Genomic DNA, 21,558 nt, shown 5'->3' with positions numbered 1-21,558 from the left:
GTGTAACCTCAATAGGTATATCCCCAATTGCCTTTGAATTCAAGAGGAGTTCACTGTGTTGGGATGTGGATGTTTCAACCAATATATCACCAGATCGAAGTTTCTTTACTGACTTTGGAGAGCCAGCAAGTCCCTCTAGTCCCTTTTGAATAAAAAAAGGGGACATTTGCCCTAAAGGTTTTTCCAAAAGAGAATGTAATACAAGAAAATGAGGTTCGTGTGTTTCTGATGTTGAAGATTGCTGTTCTGAGTATTCACGATGTGGTCGCTTACCCATTGACTGTTTTTTTACAATTTTATTTAAATTTTTTGGAGGATCCATAGGAAAAAGAAAAATTTCGGTTCCCACTGACCCCACCCACCATGGAGCCCTACAAGGGGACGCACTACAAAGTTATGCAAGGACAATGCAGCAACGCCAGGGTTTCGTGAGCACTATACCCAAACACCAGCATCAGGCACAATGTCCATGACACCCATTGAGAACTTCCAACACTGGTATTTGGTTGACTCTCGCCCAAGTGGACCAGCCGATTGACCCAAGGGGGGCCACCCAAAGGCCGCCCGTCTGCAGGAATTCAAGGCCAAAGTGGTGTGTTAGGGTTAGACCCCTCAACCACCAGGATCCTCTCCTCCCCTTCACTGGTAGCCACGCATGGCAAACACGTTGGTGGATGTTTAGATCACAGAGAAGGTAACCAGATAGAACAGAACGTTCCCTGGGAGGTCCCCTCACCACGTACAGGAATCCACACCGAGGGGTTTAAACAAAAGCACTTATAGTTTGTTCAGTTTATTTAAATCATTTTTAGGTTGCAAGACTTCACCATTAAAATTATATGAGATGAATTAGAAATAAACTTTGCTTTAAAAGATTAATAACCTAATTTTACCAATTACATTAGAAACAAGGTGAGAAACTCTTTGATAGAGATATGGATGTGAAGAACATGTAAAGTTCTACTCAGCTGTTCAATCACCTTTTGTTGCTTGGTTATAGAAAGATGGGTCTTGAACAAGAAATTGTACCAGAGGGAGTATAACTTTTCTTGATGCTAATACATTTCCTTGACTGAAGCACACTAGATCAGTTACTCCCACATTTACAGGTTTCAGTTCCAATTGTGGTTTGTCAGCAACTTGCAAAGTAGTCACTATCTAGGAGAAAAATAAATATTTGATTTTATATAAACCCTAAGATCAAGGCTGGCTCTTTCATAATTTATTTTTACTTGAGCTCTTAGGTCACAATTTCAGCAAAAGTCTTCTGGTGTTCTATATCTACAGATTAACTGATAATAATTCAAGATGTAGATTCATAATATTAATGGAATATTACACTAACACGAGTACTAAAATAAGGGTATTACTACAAATTTTGATCAAGGCACAATATCTGTTTTGGAAAGTTGTGTAAAGCTACATGACGACTAACTGTGCTAGCTGTCTCTAATTTTAAATTGAGATTGAAGGGAAAACAACTAGTCAATAGCACCCAGAACTAACTTTAGGGCTATTTTAAAAGAGTAGTGGAATTTGACTAGTATTTTTATAATGTACGTGTTGTCCTAAAGCTCAAGGCACATATTACATCCACAGCCTGAGAAGTTAACCATTACGCACGCCTTTCGTGCACTTCAAGGTGCATGAAAATGCCCTAATAAAACTCTAAATAGCAATCATGACAAAACTGAGCTAATTAACACAAACATTCTTTTTATTTTAAAAAAAAATGAATGATAATTTTTAATTAACTGTTAATAACACCATTTTCCTTGGTGCTGTATAAAATGTTTGATGTCCAGAGAACTGTTTCAGCAACAGTAATTACTGTAGGTTGGTATTTCATTTGATTTAAGAACTTTGATACTATAACTATTTGATTTACAGAGAAAACACTGAAGTTAAAAAAAAAAGAAAGCTTCACTCTTATGGCTTAGTACACAAACATATTATAAGCCTAATTTAGAATCTAAATGTTACATGTATTTAACTTATCTTAAATGCAGCATGATTTATTTAATTCGTTTTCATGTCATGATAATGAGTTTCCCAGCTTATATGGTTGCACGTACTTAATTTGTTCTGAACAGAGTATAATTTTTACTTACTTCAGATATTAACTAGAACGTAGATTTTTAACATGGCATTCAGCTTGAAATTGAGGGTCACAAGTTTGGACCTACATCACCAAACATGTTTATTCTACCTGGTTACTGACTGAACCAGCCACTAAGATGTTTAAATTCTTGGCTTACAAAAATATTGACTGATCTGAAAACTAGTTTGAATTAAAACTGTAATTTAAAAACAATCTATTTTTATTATATGGATGTGAACATTGCAAAGTTTGAGAAAATGGGTAAACTGCCAAGGGTAACAGGCTGAAAAGTTATTTTAGTCCAGTCATTCCTCCTGGAAGCCAAACATTTTTCTGTTTCGAACAACAACTAGAGTAACCTACTTTTGTCATTCACAATATCATGATTACATACAAGAGTTGGCACTTCAATATAGCAAATAAAAAACGAACATGCATTTGATTATGAAACCTATTTTATTTGACATATTATCATTCAACAAATAAATCACAGTATTCTTTAAGGTGGTGTGCAGTTCTGTGTTTAAAACCATTATTAAACCATACCCAACTGTTTGTGTATGTTCCACACTTCCTCGACATGAGAATTTTACTGAATGCATTGTTTGGTCTCAGCAAATTGCTTTTAAGAAACAACTTATTTCTGGTATAATAGCAAACACAAAGAGTATTCACTATAATAAAACACATGTTAATAAACTGAGGTCTGTTACTCAACCTGGTTTTGGATTAGTATCTGGAAGTGTTTATTTTAATTTAATGGTGCTGTGAACAGTTTCACATGTCATTCAATTTTGGAACAGTAATTACAAAGTATTTCTTTTGCCACCAATTCCATAGTTCAAATATAAAAACACTGTCCAGGTGGTCAGTTTTTCATATACATTTTTTATAGAACATATTTAGCACATGCTTTTCTACACATTTGTTTTTTTAAATCTTTATGCTATCTCTTTAATTTCAGAATAAGCATGTATCCATGGTTCATTATTTCAGTAAAAGGCATATCTATACAAACCATCCAACAGCAGCACAATCAACAAGCATTTGGGTGTCGAAGAGGGTCGAACATCTTTAACAGTTAGGTGTATATCATCTCTGTGATCCAATCAATCAGCATTGAGCAGAGTATCAATCAGTCAGTGGATATGCTCCTCAGTATGAGCAGAGTTCATAACCTCAACTTTGGAACTAGTCAGTGGATAAATGTGGGTAGTTAGGCATTTGTCCCTCAGTATGAGACTGAGTAGAAATGCAAATTACTTCTGTCACCTTGTGGTGGTCTGTTAGTTAGGGCATTTGGATATGTGGGTATACGAGTCCTCAGTATGAGACTGAGTAGAAATGCAAATTACTTCTGTACCTTGTGGTGGTTTGTTAGTTAGGGCATTTGACAAGCAATTTGTAGCTGTGTCCCACAGTTCCTCATGACCATTAAAAGTAATAATTACCAAGATAAAACTTTAAAAAAACACATAGGTAGAATCTAACTGCAAGTGACAGCAATGTTAATTAACCCTTTAAAAAAATTTGAGAAAAACTCATACTTTGCACAACAAAACATTTGTTCTTTTCTAGCTGTAGTATTCTGTGTTTGAATGCAGAAAATTTATAAAATGTAAAGACAGAGCTGTATATTAAAATAATTAAAACAGTTATCTGCCTAAGTTACTCTGAATGAATCTGATAGTTGTGTAGGGTATCTCAATGACTTTGAGTTTAATTCTAAGTAGGTTATACCCATTCCACATCATGTTACACCTAACAAAATACACAGGATAAAATGTTTATCCTCAAAGCAAACAATAAAAATTTGCACATTGCTTTATAATAATGTTTAACATGAATGCTTTTATAATGAAAATAAATAATTTTATCCTGAAACTTCAATCTTGCACACCCTTTTATTTATTGTTTGAATAAAAACAACAACATTTACACCTCCAGTACAGTAAAATGAGAATGCTTACACTCCATAATGAATATTTTCTTACCCGTTCTTTAATCACTGGATTTGTCGAATACACAGCTATTTGTCTTTGGACCTTCCTTGTTATATTATCAAAGGAAATGGCCAAAATCACTAAGCCATGGTAATTACTTTGTGTAAGAAATTCTTCCAAACATTCTCTTACTTTGGGTTTGACTTCGAGATTCTATAAAAACATCATAAAAATGTGGTATTCAAATATGAAATTTGTTATAGGCCTAAAATTTAGAAAAATATCCTTACAAAGTACATACTGTATAAACACTAGAAGAAAAATAATATTTGTTATAGCACAGAAGCATACTTTACTATTCTGGCTCAAATACCACTAACTTATTTTCCAATTTATGTTACATGAAAGTTAAATTGTAACTTTTACTCCAGTAACTGTTATAATCTTCTTTACTTGGAGAACATTAAAAGACATTCATTGTAATTTGTACAAAACATTCTTCATTATAAACCTTAATAAATAATAGTTTTCCAAACATTTCGATAAATATTTTGGCTTATATAAGCATAAATATTCATGTTTTGAACTCAAAATAGACTAAGTTCTCGTGGACACTAACTTCTCTATTAAGAACCTTCTTGGTCATAAATACTGCTCTGAGAAAATGATGGTCAAAGTCCTATGTTTGTTAGGTTTAAGTTTCCATGACCAAAATGTACATCAAAATATTCTTAAACTGTTCTGCATATACCAATCTACAAGAACCATAACTGTCTTTAACTGAAATAAAATAGTACATCATTTTAAACATTTAATCAATAACATGTTTAAAAAAAAGGCTTGTCTTGTAAGTTAATTGGTAAAAATCCTGTAAAATATTACAGCTAAATTACTTCTCTATTTAAAGTTTACTTCATTATGAAAATGTTAAATTCCTGCTTTTACATCATTAACAGAGTTTTTAAAAAAACAGGTACTTTGTCAAGCAGTCAGTTGTAGCAGATAATGGGAAAAGAAATATTCAAATAAAATAATACTCATAAAAGTATAGGTAGACTATACCTATTTCAGCAATTATGTAATGTTTTAGCTTTTAAGAAAGAAATAAAACCACTGATATAAATAAAAAATACCTCCAGAGGGCCTGGTATAGAAGATATTGCAATTCTGCAGTTATTTCCTTCAATCACTTTCATATCTTTCCTAAACATTTCATCAACGGTTAGACCTAGCATGAAAGAAAAAAAAAAACAGTTTCTAACAAAGCATGTAAAATATATATATCATTTACATGATTTTGTAAAATATTATATAGAATGTACTGAGGAACACAGTTTTCCCTCCTGCATTAGTGATACTTTATTTCAGAGATATTTCCCTGTGAAACTCTCAGTGCTAACTGAACACTTTTTGCTTCTATACTAGTAAAATAACAATTTTTTTCTCAGATGCTGAACATCTGAGAAGTTAGTTTACACATGTTCTTAATACATATATACTGAGAAGTTTCACCAGACTATTTTCAATATTGCAAAAAACACTGTATAAAATGTATATGATAAAAATTACATTAAAAACAAAATGTCACACATAAGAATGACAACAAGTAATACATTCTAGTAAGTGGCATCTACAAATACAGGATTCAAACAGTGATAGGAATACATCATTTACTGGATTCCTCTACTGAACAGGAACTAAGTGTTCAGTATATCAAAAAAAACAAACTAAAGAACAGTAAATTAATGGACTTTATGAGATTAAAAACAAAATTACAGATTAACCTAGATTACTAAACTTCACAAGTGCCTATAAAATAACCTATAAGCAAAAATATAGACTACTCAGAATTGTACAAGAGATGATAGCAAACTTCTTTGGAAGATGTCTGTAATGGTTTTATACAATAAAGACAATAACAATAGCAAGTAGAAATAAGAACTGATTCAATCTGCCACAAGCTTACTAAAATAAAAGTATGGACTTGCTTTTGTTCATGTGTACAGTTTATCACATTATGTTATTATCTAATATTATATGCATAAAACTCTTGCAATGGCTGCTTTTTCTTATGAGGCGGGTTTAACATTCCAACATTTATTTTGCAACTTAAAATTTACTTTTATTTAAATGAATAACTGCCTTTATAGGCTTTTTCTTTAAATACTCTGCTGTACTATTCTAACTTAGCCATAGAAAAATATTTTCTGAATACAGAGGTTCCACTCATATGACAATGTTCTTATTTATATATATTTGTGATTTTATATTTTCATGAATCATTTATCAACTGTGTTTAGTGCTTGACACCACAGATGCACTTAATAAGTATTTAATTTACAACTTGAAATTAGTGACTTTGTGAGAGTCCATTTGGTGCAATTAACACAGAAAACAAAGAATAGTTCAAATCTACTACTGAAAACCTACCTGAAAGTTACTTTATTTTCTGAAAGGATCTTACTTACCCGAGACATCAAATTTTGCTTTCTGTAACGTTTCGAAAATCTCAACCCTTTTGACATCCTCCAAAACACTTTCAAGTTTTGTTACCATTTCAATATCTTTTGATGTTGTTCTTTTCGCTTCCTCTGATAAACATACTGTGTCTAGAAGAATTGTGCCTGTTCACCAGTAAAAAAAAATAATTTTATAACTTTTATGGTCTAGAATAGTGTTGTTTGTTTTCTTTGCTTTAAAACTAAAAAAATACAAATACACATTTAATAACTGATTTTAAAAAAATGAATTAAATGACCCATGCAACAAACTGATACAGACTAAACAATTTATAAAATGCCATGGTTATTAATCTGGCTAGTTGGACAATTAGTCAGGAGGCTTTTTGTGTGCCAGTCATAATACTAAATTGCACAAGTATTTCAAGTTCACTAGCATGATAATCTAAGAGTTCTGCAATGGCAAACTATTCAAACTATTTATTAGGCTATCAAGACAAACAAGCACTTTATTTAAGAAACACTTCTTGATCCTAAAGAATAAAAATAATCCTGAATTATTATAAGAGAAAGTACATACATAATAGGATGACTGTAAGTTTAACCTTTAACAAAGAGTAAACTATGCCTTTTAACCCCCCATTTTGAAATAAATACAATAAAACAAAAACTAATTTGAAAAAATAAAAAGCAATAGTTCTAAAGTGATAAATGATTAAAAAAGCAGAAGCAAAAACATTTAATGGTCTGTTCCACTTAATATCTACAAAATCCATAAAACAGACCTCAAAAGACTGTTTCATAGACACACAGCCACATGTAATTTATCCCACAGTATGTTTGTACAAGATGGCTTTCAAACAGCAATTCATGCAAATTAAATGCTACAAAAAAAAGCTGAAACCCAAACATTTATCTACTTTTAATTTTTACAGAGAATCTTGTTCCAACAGAACACTTGTTTTGAAAAGAACAAATATCTGAATATATAGAAAAGGGAAAATTTGGTCCCATACTATTTTCTGTATAAAGATATAAAAAGAAATTCCTTAACCACGACAAGTTTAGCAAGAATACTCAAAACTTCCTATTAAAATTACTTTGAAATAAAAATAATACTTTGTTGAAATATGAAGCCAGTCTTTTATTATGACAGTTTTTAACAGATACACAGCTTTATGATTCATATACATTTTTTTTAATATCCTTATCAGTCATGATGAAACTATTACAGATATTATATAATTATAAAATATGGACACTTATTTTGTTCCAGGGTTCCGCATATCCTATATGTACAAAAATATGAACAGTAGGGGTCCTCAAATAATAATCAAATGTATCCTAATCATCACAGATTTTAGCTTTTTAAAGGAATAATTCCTGGCATTATATACTTCTGGGCAGTTTATTAACTGGTGTTGGCTTCATTTACTGACAGGTTATGTTTTAGTTCTGATTTATACAGTTAAATGAGTTATGATCATATGTTATTAATGATAACAGCTTTCATTCAAAATAGCTACATTCTTACCATATAAAAGCATGGCAACTTGCTTGTCCATTATATCAGGATTTGTATTAAACAGTTTTTCTGCCACCAATGTGCAGCATGATCCAACCATTTCAATTGTTGTATCACATCTAAATTAGACAAAACATTTTCAAATGTATAAGCAACAAAAATGAGAACCATAAATACATAACTATATGAATTGTACTGTTTAAATCTACAAGTACAGAAATGCACTTAGCTAATACATATTAAGGAATACTAGTAGGATGGCTATTTTTTTTTTATCTATATATGCAGGATGCCCTAAAATGAATATACTAAAAATAAAGTGAATAACTTTATTGTCATTTGAAATAACAACAAAAACTGAATATGAATATAAGTAATGGGATTGTAAGTTTTGTTTTGTTCCTATTTCTTTGATGAAGGAACTGTTACTGGAAATTAATATCTACATGTGGCACAAGAGTTATTTATTCCACAACTCTGTGAAACTTCTGGCTTGTTACAATATCTTCCAATAAGATGAAGCACCTCCACCTTTTCCACCCCTTTATTTTTTTTTTTAAATGGAAAGTGGATCTGCCTCCACCTTTTGCACTAATCTCAACTTGTTTACAACCTTTGATGCTCATCTTATAGAACAGACCAATAATATTGGTGCAAATTTTAGGGTGGTATTTGGAATGACCCTGAGTAGTCCAATAACTATTCTTTTCAAAAGGTATGTGAACTCTCCATTCTCCTACCAGCCAAGTATTGATATTTATCAACCTTATACAGATGTGTGCAGTGGAGTACACATTCAAATAGAGCAAGAAAAACCTTACTAATTATTGGTGTATTGTTTGATTACATGGTAATATAGTGTGTATGTGCATATACAGAAACAATTAACATTTAGATATTATCTGGTGAAGCTCCAAGATTCTGATATTTAAAAAACAACTCATGTCAGTCAAAAATTAAACAGATGAAATGTAACATTTCAAATATTAAAAGAATAGACATGTTTGCATACTTAATATATATTTTACTGCTTCTGGACAAATATTTGGCACTTACAGGAAAAACTGCTACACATATTTAAAATAGTTCAAGTTTTCAAAATCCTAATTTGCAAATTTATCAATGAAAAAACCATACAACAGAATAATTAATAACTGACATATATGTTTGTGTTACAACAAACAAACTACAGAATATATAATATGGACTTGAAAAACAAATATATATCAAGGAAAGTTAACAGAAAATTACACAGATATCTCAGAACTGCTGGTATGGGCATAAACACTTTTACTGATAAGAAGAACAACGTTGTCTTCTCATTATCAGTAAAAGTGTTAATACCCATACCAATCATTCTAAAATATATTTTTAATTCAAGTGGGTTTTTCATCATCAAGAAAATTACACAATATCTGTGATCCTCTTGTATGACTGGTTTGGTTTGTTTTGAATTTCACACAAAGATACTTGAGGCTATCTGTGCCAGCCATCCCTAATTTAGTAGTGTAAGACTAGAGGTAAGGCAACTAGTCATCACCACCCACTGCCAACTCTTTTACCATGTTGGCATGAATACTGGGATTGACTGTCACATTATAATGCCCCCATGGCTGAAAGGGCGAACACGTTTCGTGCAACAGGAATTCGAAACCGTGATCCTCAGATTACAAGTCAAGTGTCTTAACCACCTGGCCATGCCAGGCGCCTCTTGTACAAATTACCTTTACAGGTTATAGAACCACTAGAGTAACCATCACAAGCACAATGGAAATCCATGCATTAAGAATGACCTTAAACATTAAATTAGTTATGAGAAATACACAGCAATCTATCACTCAGAAGAAGACTTTTCTAAAAGCTGGCCATTCAAACAAATACTACACAGCTTTCCAACAATGCTACATACAATATATCTTAAACTTTGTTGAATTTTCTGGTACTCAAGTGCAGTTCTTGTTGTTTTATCTAATGCTATCTCAACCATATTTTAACCCTTTCTGAACTGGTTATGTGTCACTGACTCCCACTGATTTTCTCCTTCTCATAGTGCAAACACTAAAATGCATGACACTCAGAATCATTAATAGTACCTAGTTTTAGCTTAAAAATTAACATAATTTATTTTAGTTTTTTTATAAAATGTTTATATCATGCAATTCCCAAAATTGTGTCTAATGCTGTTTTTGAAAAATTACTAAAACATTTTTCTTTGTCTCACAATTTAATTTTTTTAAATTGTTAATCAGAAATTTCATATGTTCCATAAATATAAACCTCATTAATTTTTATTAAATATTATTTTTGATAAACCATAAAAACACTCTACAAAAGCTGAAAGAAAGATTTATTGGTGAGATGGTGACCTACAATATAATTTAATATTTTTGCTCACAATATCATTGGTAGAAATTGACTGATATTTAATAAAAATTAATATTTTGTTTTTTTATATTTGTGTGCCATTTTAATACAATAAACTTAACAGTCATATTAAATGTATTAAGATTTCAGTCACAGAAATATTTTGTTATCACCTTTCACATCAGCTAAACATTAATGTCTTGTCATAGAAGACTATTTTTGTAGCTTTCAAGACATTTAACACAAAAATATTGTTGCTAATGAGTAAGCCATCTAAAGAAACTATTATAAAATTCCCAAGCCCATGATTTGTTTCTAACTCTTCTATATCATTTGTTCTATATCCATTGTTCTTATCAGCATGTCACTTTCCTATAAGGCCATAAATTACTTCTCATATCACTTTATTCACTCTATACTAACATAAGTAGTGTACACCTTGTTCTAACTAACGTCATTTAAACTTTGCTTGTAACTATTTTCATATTTCAGCTTGGGTTCATATGTTGTGAGATCACAAAAAAGTGTGAATAGTGGCCTGTAATAATAAAAGCACAGAAAAAGAAGGAACATTATGTGGATAACTCTGTTACCTACAAATGATAAAACTTGTGCTTTAAAATAAGCAGAAAAATAAAAAAAAATTGATAGTTGCATTGTTTGTAGACGAGGCTGTTCAGAGATGAAAATTTAATTTTTTTGCACATTATATTAAATAAACATACAAAATACAAAGTTAATACATTTTTTTAGTTAAAACTGCTAAAATATTGGAATTATTTCTTTCACATTAATTTAGAAATTTGATATTCAGGTATTTACTCAATACCTGAATGGTGAGCCATGAGCATTAAAACATTACAAAAATTTTATATACAGTAAATATCAGAAATTAATTTTCATAAAAGTATTAATTATGAGAAAAAATTATTTTTCAAAAGTATTTTATGTAGAACAAACCTCTTTCCTCTGTCCCCAGACTCAGGTTTGTGATGATCTATGACTCGTACAACTGCATCTTCTAACAGCTGCTGCTCAAGGGTCAAAATGTTGTGATCCACCAACGTCAAGATCAATTTGTTGTCTTTTTTGAGCTTCTATATAACACAATCCAAAACAGAAAAAATTTACAAGTGTTACAATTTTCCTATACGGAAAATTTATTTCCAATAGGTACTTACCTTGACTCACAAGATTAGCTGTTCTTGTTCAGTGCTGCCTACTATATACAAACTTTTCTTTACACTCCTCTATCAAATCTTCACTTCAAAGTTTGGCAGAAAGTATGAGAACTGGAGAAGTGGGGAGGAAAAGTTGGAAGTGTGAAAGAAGATAAGTACCTTCAAAATACAGTTTTGGTGTAGGAAAATTATAACTTATGATACAGTACTTATGTCCTCTCCAATATTAGCTAGAATCACACATTGAGAAAGAAGGACTGGTGTGAGAGAATGAAAAAAGTACCTCCAAAAGCATCCAAAGGATAGTCCCTAACAATCAGAGATACAAATCCGAAGATCAGAAGAGGGTGACCCCATGAATTTTGCCCCATGTGTAGCGTAGCTAATACACAAAAGCAGAAATTATGAGGTGTAGAATGGCTGGAGCAGGGTAGACTATACTCAGTGAGTCAGCTACATCAAAAACCTCCTTGCAGGGTACTGACAACTACTCAACTGTAGAATGAGGATCATACCATCTTCACCTCAAACCCAAAATTGGGGATTAAAATCTGCACTGATTTCTGGATATGCCACAAAGATCATTACCAATCTATAGATCTGGAAATTGACATCTGGTATTGAAAAGATATCTCTCTCATGGAATCAACACTTTCAACCACTGCACAGGCAAGCACCATCCAAAGGCAATAATATCCCCATAGAAAGAAAATGAGGGATGGTCAAGTATAGCTGCAGAAAAATATCATGTACTACTGCTGTGACCAAAGGCACAGACAGAACATTGGGGTTGGGGGGAACAGACAACCCAAACCTATGTGAAGACTCATGTTGATTGGTTTTCTCTCTAATTCAAAAATCTCTATGTTGGGAACCAACTTCCATAGGAAGGTAAAATGAGGTTTCCCAAAAAATTGGGTGAACTTCAACTGAAACAAATCAACTCCAATATTTATGTTTTTAAAGTGTATCAGGAGGCCATCATCATCCAGTAAGACAATGGCTAAACTTCCAAGGTTGTATAAATAGTGTCATTAGGCCACATCAACTAGGAAGGTGGCAGCTCAACTCCAGTGGCTCTGTAAATGTTAGCAGGATGCAACATCATCTGTGAGGGTGATGGTTCAATTCCAGTTTTGTGTAAATGATGTCAAAGGGCCATGATGATCAGCAAAGTAATGGCTCAACACCTCTGGAAGACATTTTGCACCTACCTCAGCAGAACACCATCATTCTACTCTTGACTGAATGGTTTTAACAATGTCAATGTAGAACACATACAGGAGAATATCTGTGGTCAATCACTCAAGTGGCTTGGAGACAGAAGTGGTGAGGAAAAAAGGGTGAGAACATGGTAAAGAAATGTCATCACCAGAAACAGTGCAATGAGTGACCACAAAACCTTATTTGGAAAACAGACCATACCACGTTATTTACTTGAAGCATGGCAAAGATGGGCAGTAATCCTCTTCTGCCTTACTTATGTAGTCCAAAAAGAAGTACAGTCCAGAGCAGGTATATCTATGTAGCAAATTATCTTGAGGAAATTAACCTTCAAGCAATCTTGTGGAACACCCTATCAACACATTGAGCATGTAAAACCATGGAGGAAAGAGATCCATTGTTGGAACACCTGTATTTGAGGATTGAAAAAAAAAAAAACACTGGTCTTAATTGTGATCCCTAAATGGTAACATGAACTTCAGAATTCCCCACTCAACACAACATATACAAATTATTAAGTGCAGAAATATATAAAGAAGAATGAACTAGCATAAATAAAAAATCTCAAAAGGAACCACTTTGTTTGTCACACTGGAAGCATAAGCACCAAAAGAAGACATATGAACTCAAATGCTGCCAGCTGAAAAGTAAAGTTTCAGTTGAGAATGTAGAGGGAGTCACATGTATCACATAAGCATGGCATGATACTATTGGTTAAGAGATATTTGGTTGGTTGGTGTGGTGTTTTATTGTGCAAAGCAACTAGGCTATCAGTGCTAAACATCCAGTAAAAGTTAAAATTAAAGTAAAATTCATAAAAGGAAAATAATGTAAAACAAAACAAAGTTTAATTTTTGAATTAAAAATATAAATAGCATGAAATACAATGTTTACATCTAGTCTACAGCAGTAAGAGAAAAACTACAGAAATGCAAGTGGTAAAGGACTTTCTGTAGCATAATTGTAATTATCACAACTCGCCAGGAAGACTAACACGTAAGTTCAAAAATCAATGTCAGTCACCTGAAGTTGGCCTTTCCAGTCCTGGTTTCGAGTTATTTGACATTATAGATATTTTCTAATTTCAAATCAAACCAGATGTACTTTAATTCTTAAAAGGGAATCACATTAAAAAATGTCTAGTGTATAAATTAAAATACTTAAATAGCATCAAAAAAATCAATGGGCTTTAAAAAATTGAAAATGTTTCTAAGATGGACAGTGTTACCATTGCCAATAACACTGTCTAATGTTATGGATAAACCTTGGAACAGTAACCTTTGTTAAGTAACAAAGTTTCCAAGCATATAGTAAAGACAGTTGCAAATGGTGGAGGTGCAAGAAGGTTCATGAGACTCTGTATACATGCTCTGAACTGGAGAAGTGCAGAAAGCACTGTTGCAGAACCAAAGCCTCTGATGATAAATGGAATCCAGCATCTTTAAGGCCATAGACCAGTAATCCATAGTCTAGTTTGGATCAAATAAGAACACGATATAACTTCAGCATAGAACATCAATCCACTCCACAAGTGGTGGAAGAGAGGACATGAAGGATGTTCAGTGCTCTTGTACATTTGACCCATAGCTGCTTGATGTGTGATATAAAGGTCAGCTTACGGTCAAAGATAAGCCCCAAGAACTTCATCTCAGGAACCACAGGCAGTTAAACTTCACCAATACAGAGTTCAGGATCAGGGTGGATAATCCATAGGCAACAAAAGTGCATGAAAACAGTTTTAGAGAGAGAGAGAAGTTAAAACCATTTGCTGTGGTGCACTTCAGTAAACAATTGAGGGCAGTCTGTAGTTGCAGCTCAATATATCTCACATTTCACAACGGACGTGAGACGTGAAAGTCATTTACATACAGCCCCATTTACAACAGTAAGAGGGAGTTGTTCAGTGATGGCATAAATCTTTACACTGAAAAGTGTGACACTCAAAAAAAAACATAGCCTTGAGGGACTCCAAGTTCCTGTAGAAAAGAATGGGAAAGTGTTGAATCCACACGAACTTGGAATCGCCTGTTCATTAAAAAATTGTTAATAAAAAATAGCCAAATGACCATGTAACCCATATATATGGAGGTCTCGCAAAATGCCGTACCTCCATGTTGTATCATAAGCCTTCTCAATGTTAAAGAATATTGATACCAGATGTTGTCATTTGATAAAGGTTTCTCCGATTAACGTTTCAAGTCAAACAAGTGGTCCATGGTAGAGTACTGTCATTGGAACTCACACTGGGTGGGTGAGAGAAGGTTGTTTGATTCGAGGAACCAAACAAGACGAGTATTAACTATCCTCTCTAAGGTCTTACAGAGACAGCTCATCAAACCAATTGGACGGTAGTTTGAAGGAATCTTGGGATCCTTCCCAGGCTTAGAGAAAGGTGGGACAATAGCCTGGTGCCAGGCATCTGGAAAAACATTCTCCTGCCAGATCCAGTTAAAAACAATCAGAAGAAAAACAAGAGAAGCAGGAGATAGATGGCACAACATTTCATTGTGTACATCATCAGGTCTAACCAATGTACTGCCAGACCAATGAAGGGCCAGTTTGAGTTCCACCAGTGTAAAGTAATGATTATAGTCATAGAGATAATCAACTCGAAAGTAAAGAGGTGATCATTCTGTCCGAGTCTTGATGGCTAAGAAGGTGGAGAATGAAGCAGAAGTACTAGATACTTGGCAAAAGCTTTTACCTAGAGCATCAGCTACTTCCTGGCCATTAGAGAGCATTGATTGATTGATTGATTTAGTGTTTTATGACACAAAGCAGCTAGGCTATCTGCGCCAAACGTCCGGGAAAAAGGTAAAAATAAAGTAAATGTAGTAAAATACATAAAAGGAAATGAAAGTAAAACAAAACACCATTGAAAAACAGAAAAGTATAAAACCAATGTTGACACCTAGTCTACAATGTTAAGAAAGAAAGCAGAGTAAAAGAAGTTGTAAAGTACTTACTCTAGCAAAATGGTAATGATCATAACCTGCCAGGAAGACTAACAGGTAAGTTCAAGAACAACCGTCAGTCACCTGAAGTTGGTCTTTCCAGTCCTGGTTCTGGGTTATGTGTCATAGCAACCATTATCAAAATGTAAAATAATAGAAGTTTTAAAAGACATACAGCAAAATCGTAATAATGAGTAGCCAAATGTCCAGTAAAAGGTAAAAGTAAAGTAAATGTAGTAAAATTTGAAAAAGTAAATGAAGGTAAAAACAAAACAGCAATTAAAACAGAAAATTGCATAAAACCAATGTTGACATCCAGTCTATAACATTGTAAAAAACTTCCTGTAGCAGAATGGTAATGATCATAACCTGCCAGGAAGACTAACAAGCAAGTACCAGAACCACCATCAGTCACCTGAAGTTGGTCTTTTCAGTCCTGGTTCCGGGTTATGTGTCATTACGGCTAGTACCAAAGGGTAAAATAATAAAAGTTTAAAAGACATGCAGCAAAACAGAAATAACAACTCGCCAGGATGACTAACAGGTAGTTCAAACAGCAGCGTTAGTCACCTGAAGTTGGCCTTTCCAGTCCTGGTGTTGAGTTATTTAATGTTCTGGCCATTATTCAATGTCAAATTGAACTAGAGAGAATGAAACTGTGAAAAGGGAACCACAATTAAAAGGTGTAATGAATAAATATCCAACACTTAAATGAGATTAAAAAGATTAATGGCCATTAAAAAACTAAAAACTTTATCAAGGTGGACAGAGTCACCATCACCAATAACACTGTCCAATGTTACAGATAAACCCTGAGAAAAAACATGTTTAAAATATTGCCGTCGTTGAGAATCGTGAAAGATGGCAAGAAAATAAAATGTGGCTGATAGTGATTTGAGTGTTACACAAACTACACACTGATGCATCAGTTCCAGATAAAAGAAAACAATGATTTAAAAAACTATGACCAATGCGTCTAGTTAGAACAACTTCCTCCTTCTGAACCTTACAGAAGCTAGATGGCCAAAGCCCAATATAGGGTTTTATTTGAAAAAGCTTGTTGTCGCGTTGCTCACTCCAAGTGGACTGCCAGCTGGCACGGAGCCGAGCCTTGAATACAAGACCATAGTCCATGTACGGAATAGGTACAGTGGTGTTAGTGCCAAAGCAGACCTATTTAGCTGCCATGTCTGCAAGCTCGTTCCTGCGGATACCAACATGGCCTGGTATCCAGAAAAACTGGATAGAAGTAGCAGTTAATGAGAAATGGGCCAGTAAGTTTTGGATATCAGCGAGAACAGGGTGTGAGCCAACATGTAGCGATTCCAGGGCCAGTATAGAACTAAGCGAGTCAGTATAAATAGTGCAGTCGGAGTACTGCTCAGCTTCAATATGATCCAGGGCAAGAGATATGGCATACAGTTCAGCAGTGAACACAGAAGCTGCAGAGGGGATTCTGCATGCAACCACCGAACCGCAGCAAACCATAGCAGAGCCCACTGAATTACCTGATTTCGAACTATCGGTATAAATGGGAATGGAATGATTGTTTGAAAGATGTTCATTAAATATATGACAGTACTTCCAATCTGGAGTATCTACCTTTTTCAGATGACTGAAAGAAATGTCACATTTGGAGGCTGTAATAAGCCATGGTGGGATGGGCTGACCTGTGGAATCTGCAATGTTATCCAAGGACAGATCCAAGTCATCCAATTGGGCCTGGATGCGAAGGCCAAACGGAGCAATGGCAGATCATCTGTTCTGAAAAAGTACAGCCTACCGAGGAAGGAAAACACATCCCCAGGTGGATGCTTTGGTAAGGAACGAAGTTTTGAAGAATATAGTGAAGATAGTTGCAAACGGCAAAGATGCAGAGAAGGTTCATGAGATTCAACGTATAAGCTTTGAACTGGAGAGGTGCGGAAAGCCCCAGTGCAGAGTCGAAGTCCTTGGTGATGAATGGAGTCTTGCATCTTTAAGACCGAGGGTCTGGCAGAGCCATAGACCATTGATCCATAGTCCAGTTTTGATTGAAAAAAAGCACGATATACCTTTAACATAGAACATCGATCTGCTCCACAACTGGTAGTAGAGAGGACACAGAGGATGTTCAGTGCTCTTGTGCATTTGACCCGTAGCTGCTTAAAGTGTGGCATAAAGGTCAGCTTATGATCAAAGATAAGCCCCAAGAACTTGGTCTCAGGGACCACTGGCAGCATAACTTCACCGATATGAAGTTCAGGATCAGGATGAATACCCCGTTGGTGGCAAAAGTGAATGCAAACGGTTTTAGAGAGAGAAATTAAAACCATTCGCCATAGTCCACTTAAGTACACAATTGAGGGCAGTTTGTAGTTGCCGCTCAATATATCTCATGTTCAACGACTGACATGAGGTGTGAAAGTCGTCGACATACAGCCCATTCGCAATAGTGAGAGGGGTTGTTCAGTGATGGCATTTATCTTTATACTGAAAAGTGTGACACTCAAAACACAGCCCTGAGGAACTCCAAGTTCCTGTACAAAAGAATAGGAAAGTGTCAAACCCACACGAACTTGGAATCTCCTGTCCATTAAAAAATATTTAATAAACATGGGTAAATGGCCACGTAACCCATATGTATGGAGGTCTCGCAAAATGCCATACCTCCATGTTGTGTCATAAGCCTTCTCAATGTCAAAGAATATTGATACAAGATGTTGGCATTTAAGAAAGGCTTCTCTGATTGATGTTTCAAGTCTAATTAGGTGGTCTGTGGTGGAGTGCTGTCATTGGAATGCACACTGGGTGGGCGAGAGGAGGTTGTTTGATTCGAGGAACCAAACAAAACGAGCATTAACCATCCTTTCTAAGGTCTTACAGAGACAGCTCGTCAAAGCAATTGGACGGTAGTTTGAAGGAATCTTGGGATCTTTCCCTGGCTAAGAGAAAGGTAAAATAATAGCCTGGCGCCAGGCATCAGGAAACACATTCTCCTGCCAGATCCAGTTAAAGACAATTAGAAGGACATCAAGAGAAGCAGGAGATAGATGGTGCAGCATGTTATAGTGTACATCATCAGGTCCAACAGATGTACTGCCAGACCAATGAAGGGCCATTTTCAGTTCCACCAGTGTAAATGGACAATTATAATCAAAGAGACAGTCAGTTCGAAAGGAAAGAGATGAACGCTCTGCCTGAGTCTTGATGGCCAAGAAGGTGGAGGAGCAAGCAGAAGTGCTAAATACCTGGCAAAAGCTTTCATTTTGTGAAAGCATCCGGCCGATGCTCCGGACATCAGCCACCTTCTGACCATCAGAGAGTAAGATCAAGAGGGAGACAGAATTGTAGTTCCCACTGACCTTTCGAATCCTGTCCCATATGACCTTGGAACTGGTGGTAGAAGATATGCTAGTTGTGAACTTAATCCAAGATTCCTTCTGACTTTGACGTCTTACCCACGTAGCATGTGCACGGGCCTGTTGGAAAGCGATGCGGTTCGAAAGTGTGAGATATCTACGAAAAGTATCCTAGGCCCGCTTTAGAGCCTTCCGTGCTAAGTGGCAAGCAGGATTCCACCACGAACGAGGATATGGTGGAAAACGTGTCGAGGTTTTAGGAATACACTGAGCAGCTGCATATGTAATACATTCAGTTACCGCTGCTACACAGTCTTCTATTGATGGCTGATTTATGATGGCAGGATCAAGTTCTGCGAGAGCAGTGAAAGTGGACCAGTCTGCCTGATCCAGCTTCCATCAGGGCACGCGGGTAGGGTGGCATCGACCACGGCCAGTCTCTCTCAAAAGGATCGGAAAATGATCACTGCCTGGTGGATTACTGTCAACCCTCCATGAAAATGGGAGAATAATGAAGGGGAGCAAACTGAGAGATCAATAGCGGTAAGGACTGACTAGGTGCATGAAAGTAAGTGGAAGAACCAGTATTGAAAAGGGAAAGATTGTGATCAGAGAGCATCCGCTCTACAGATCGGCCCCTCCCATCAATAATAGCACTTCCCCAGAGGGGATGATGTCCATTAAAATCCCTAGGATTAGAAATGGAGATGGCAACTGTTTAACGAGCATTAAGATCTGATTGATCGTATGTCTCTCAGGGACAGGTACAGAGAACAAACAGTGATGGTATGACCCAAGGAAACACGGATGGCTACAGCCTCCAGGGTGTGTTGAGTGACAAAGACAGGGTGGGCACGTGTTGATCAACCAACAGTGCCACCCCTCCATGTACTCGACCATCACACAACCTGTCATTTCTGTACAGAGAAAACTGCCGAATGGAGACAGTATCAGCAGTTTTGAGAAATGTTTCTTGTAAAGAAAGACAAACAGGATGGTAGGAAGCAATCAGCGTTTTGATATCATCCAGATTAGAACGTAAACCTCGACAGTTCCATTGTATCCAGGTGGCCATTTTTAAGAACGGGTAGGTGAAGTGGCTGGAGAACCCTTCGGTTTACGACCACGTCTTTTTTCTTTACTGTCTTTAGTCGGAGGAGGTCTATCAACCTCCATGGATCCTGCTCTGTGTTGGGTGGGCAGGTTTTTGTTATTGGAAGGGGAATCCAGTGACTGAGGATGCGAACGAATAATTGTTTTGTCTCTTGTGGTGGGAGAAAAAGATGTATCAGAAGAAATGCCTGTATTTGAAACTGAAGGACGTGGCTCTTGAGGTTTGTTGGAAGGTATGGGAGGAACAGAGATAGGTGTGGAAGTCGATTCATCAACCTTTTTAACCACGGAGGTCAAAAGGCTTTTCATTTGTTTTGAAAACGATTCTCTTGGAGGCACAGAGAGATCTGTCTGCACTCCCACTGTAGTTGTGGAATGAAGTGCAGCAGCATATGTCCGAGATGGAGTTGTGGACAACAATTTCGAGCCTCAGGATAACTAATGTTATGTGTCGTTTTCAAGCTGCACCTCTTTTCCTCCAACCATTTTGGGCAAGAATGAAAGTAAGAGGGTGAGAACCATTGCAGTTTACGCAATGTGGGTTCATGTCACAGTCATAGGCATCGTGGTCCTTGCCTCCACAACGAGCACATGTCAGGGAACCACGACAGGATGTCTTTGAGTGGCGAATCTCTGACATTGGAAACATCAAGAGGGTTTGGTATGTATGACGAACCCTGCAAATGAGATAACCTGCCTTGATGGTGGCAGGTGCACGTGGTGAAGTAAATGCTAAAACGAGGGTATTTGTTGGCAGTGTAATTCCATCTTTGCGAGTGGAGATGTGCCTCACTGCAGAAACTCCTTGAGTGGAGAGACCAGCGAGAATCTCTGACTCGGGAACGTTCTTCAAATCCCTTTCAACAATAACTCCTCGTGAAGAATTCAAGGTAGCATGGGGTGTAACCTCAATAGGTATATCCCCAATTGCCTTTGAATTCAAGAGGAGTTCACTGTGGTGAGTTGTGGATGTTTCAACTTATATGTCTCCAGATTGAAGCTTCTTTACTGACTTTGGAGAGCCAGCAAGACCCTCTAGTCCCTTATGAATAAAAAAGGGGATAATTGCCCTAAAGGTTTTTCTGAAAGAGAATGTAATATAAGAAAATGTGGTACCTGTGTTACAGATGTTGAAGATTGCTGCTCAGAGTCTTCAAGACATGGTCACTTACCTATTGACTGTTTTTTCACTATTTTATTTAAATTTTTTGAAGGAGGATCCATAGGAAAAAAGAAAAATTTCGGTACCCACTGATCTCACCCACCATGGAGCCCTACGAGGGGACGCACTACAATGTCATGAAAGGACAATGCAGCAACGCCAGTGTTTCGTGAGCACTATACCCAAACAGC

At 35.7% G+C, this 21,558-nt stretch overlaps 1 protein-coding gene across 5 annotated transcripts in view; it reads right to left on the bottom strand.

Moving 5' to 3' along the window:
- Positions 1-21,558, bottom strand: part of LOC143225644 (exopolyphosphatase PRUNE1-like) — a 42,981-nt gene that overhangs the window by 13,187 nt on the left and 8,236 nt on the right. For all 5 annotated transcript variants that reach the window (XR_013013972.1, XR_013013971.1, XR_013013973.1 and 2 more), the window contains 6 exons: positions 11,353-11,489; positions 8,038-8,147; positions 6,513-6,668; positions 5,178-5,272; positions 4,096-4,257; positions 981-1,158 (listed from right to left, as the gene is read on the bottom strand). Coding sequence is in view for 2 of the 5 variants with exons in the window: in XM_076455435.1 (XP_076311550.1) it covers positions 981-1,158; positions 4,096-4,257; positions 5,178-5,272; positions 6,513-6,668; positions 8,038-8,147; positions 11,353-11,489 (838 nt within the window). In the remaining 3 variants the exon portion in view is untranslated. The remainder of the gene's footprint in view (positions 1-980; positions 1,159-4,095; positions 4,258-5,177; positions 5,273-6,512; positions 6,669-8,037; positions 8,148-11,352; positions 11,490-21,558) is intronic.

The sequence above is a fragment of the Tachypleus tridentatus genome, chromosome 9, assembly GCF_004210375.1.
Source record: "Tachypleus tridentatus isolate NWPU-2018 chromosome 9, ASM421037v1, whole genome shotgun sequence".
In the NCBI taxonomy this organism is placed as follows: domain Eukaryota; kingdom Metazoa; phylum Arthropoda; class Merostomata; order Xiphosura; family Limulidae; genus Tachypleus; species Tachypleus tridentatus.
This window is presented reverse-complemented; position numbering and strand designations above follow the sequence as displayed.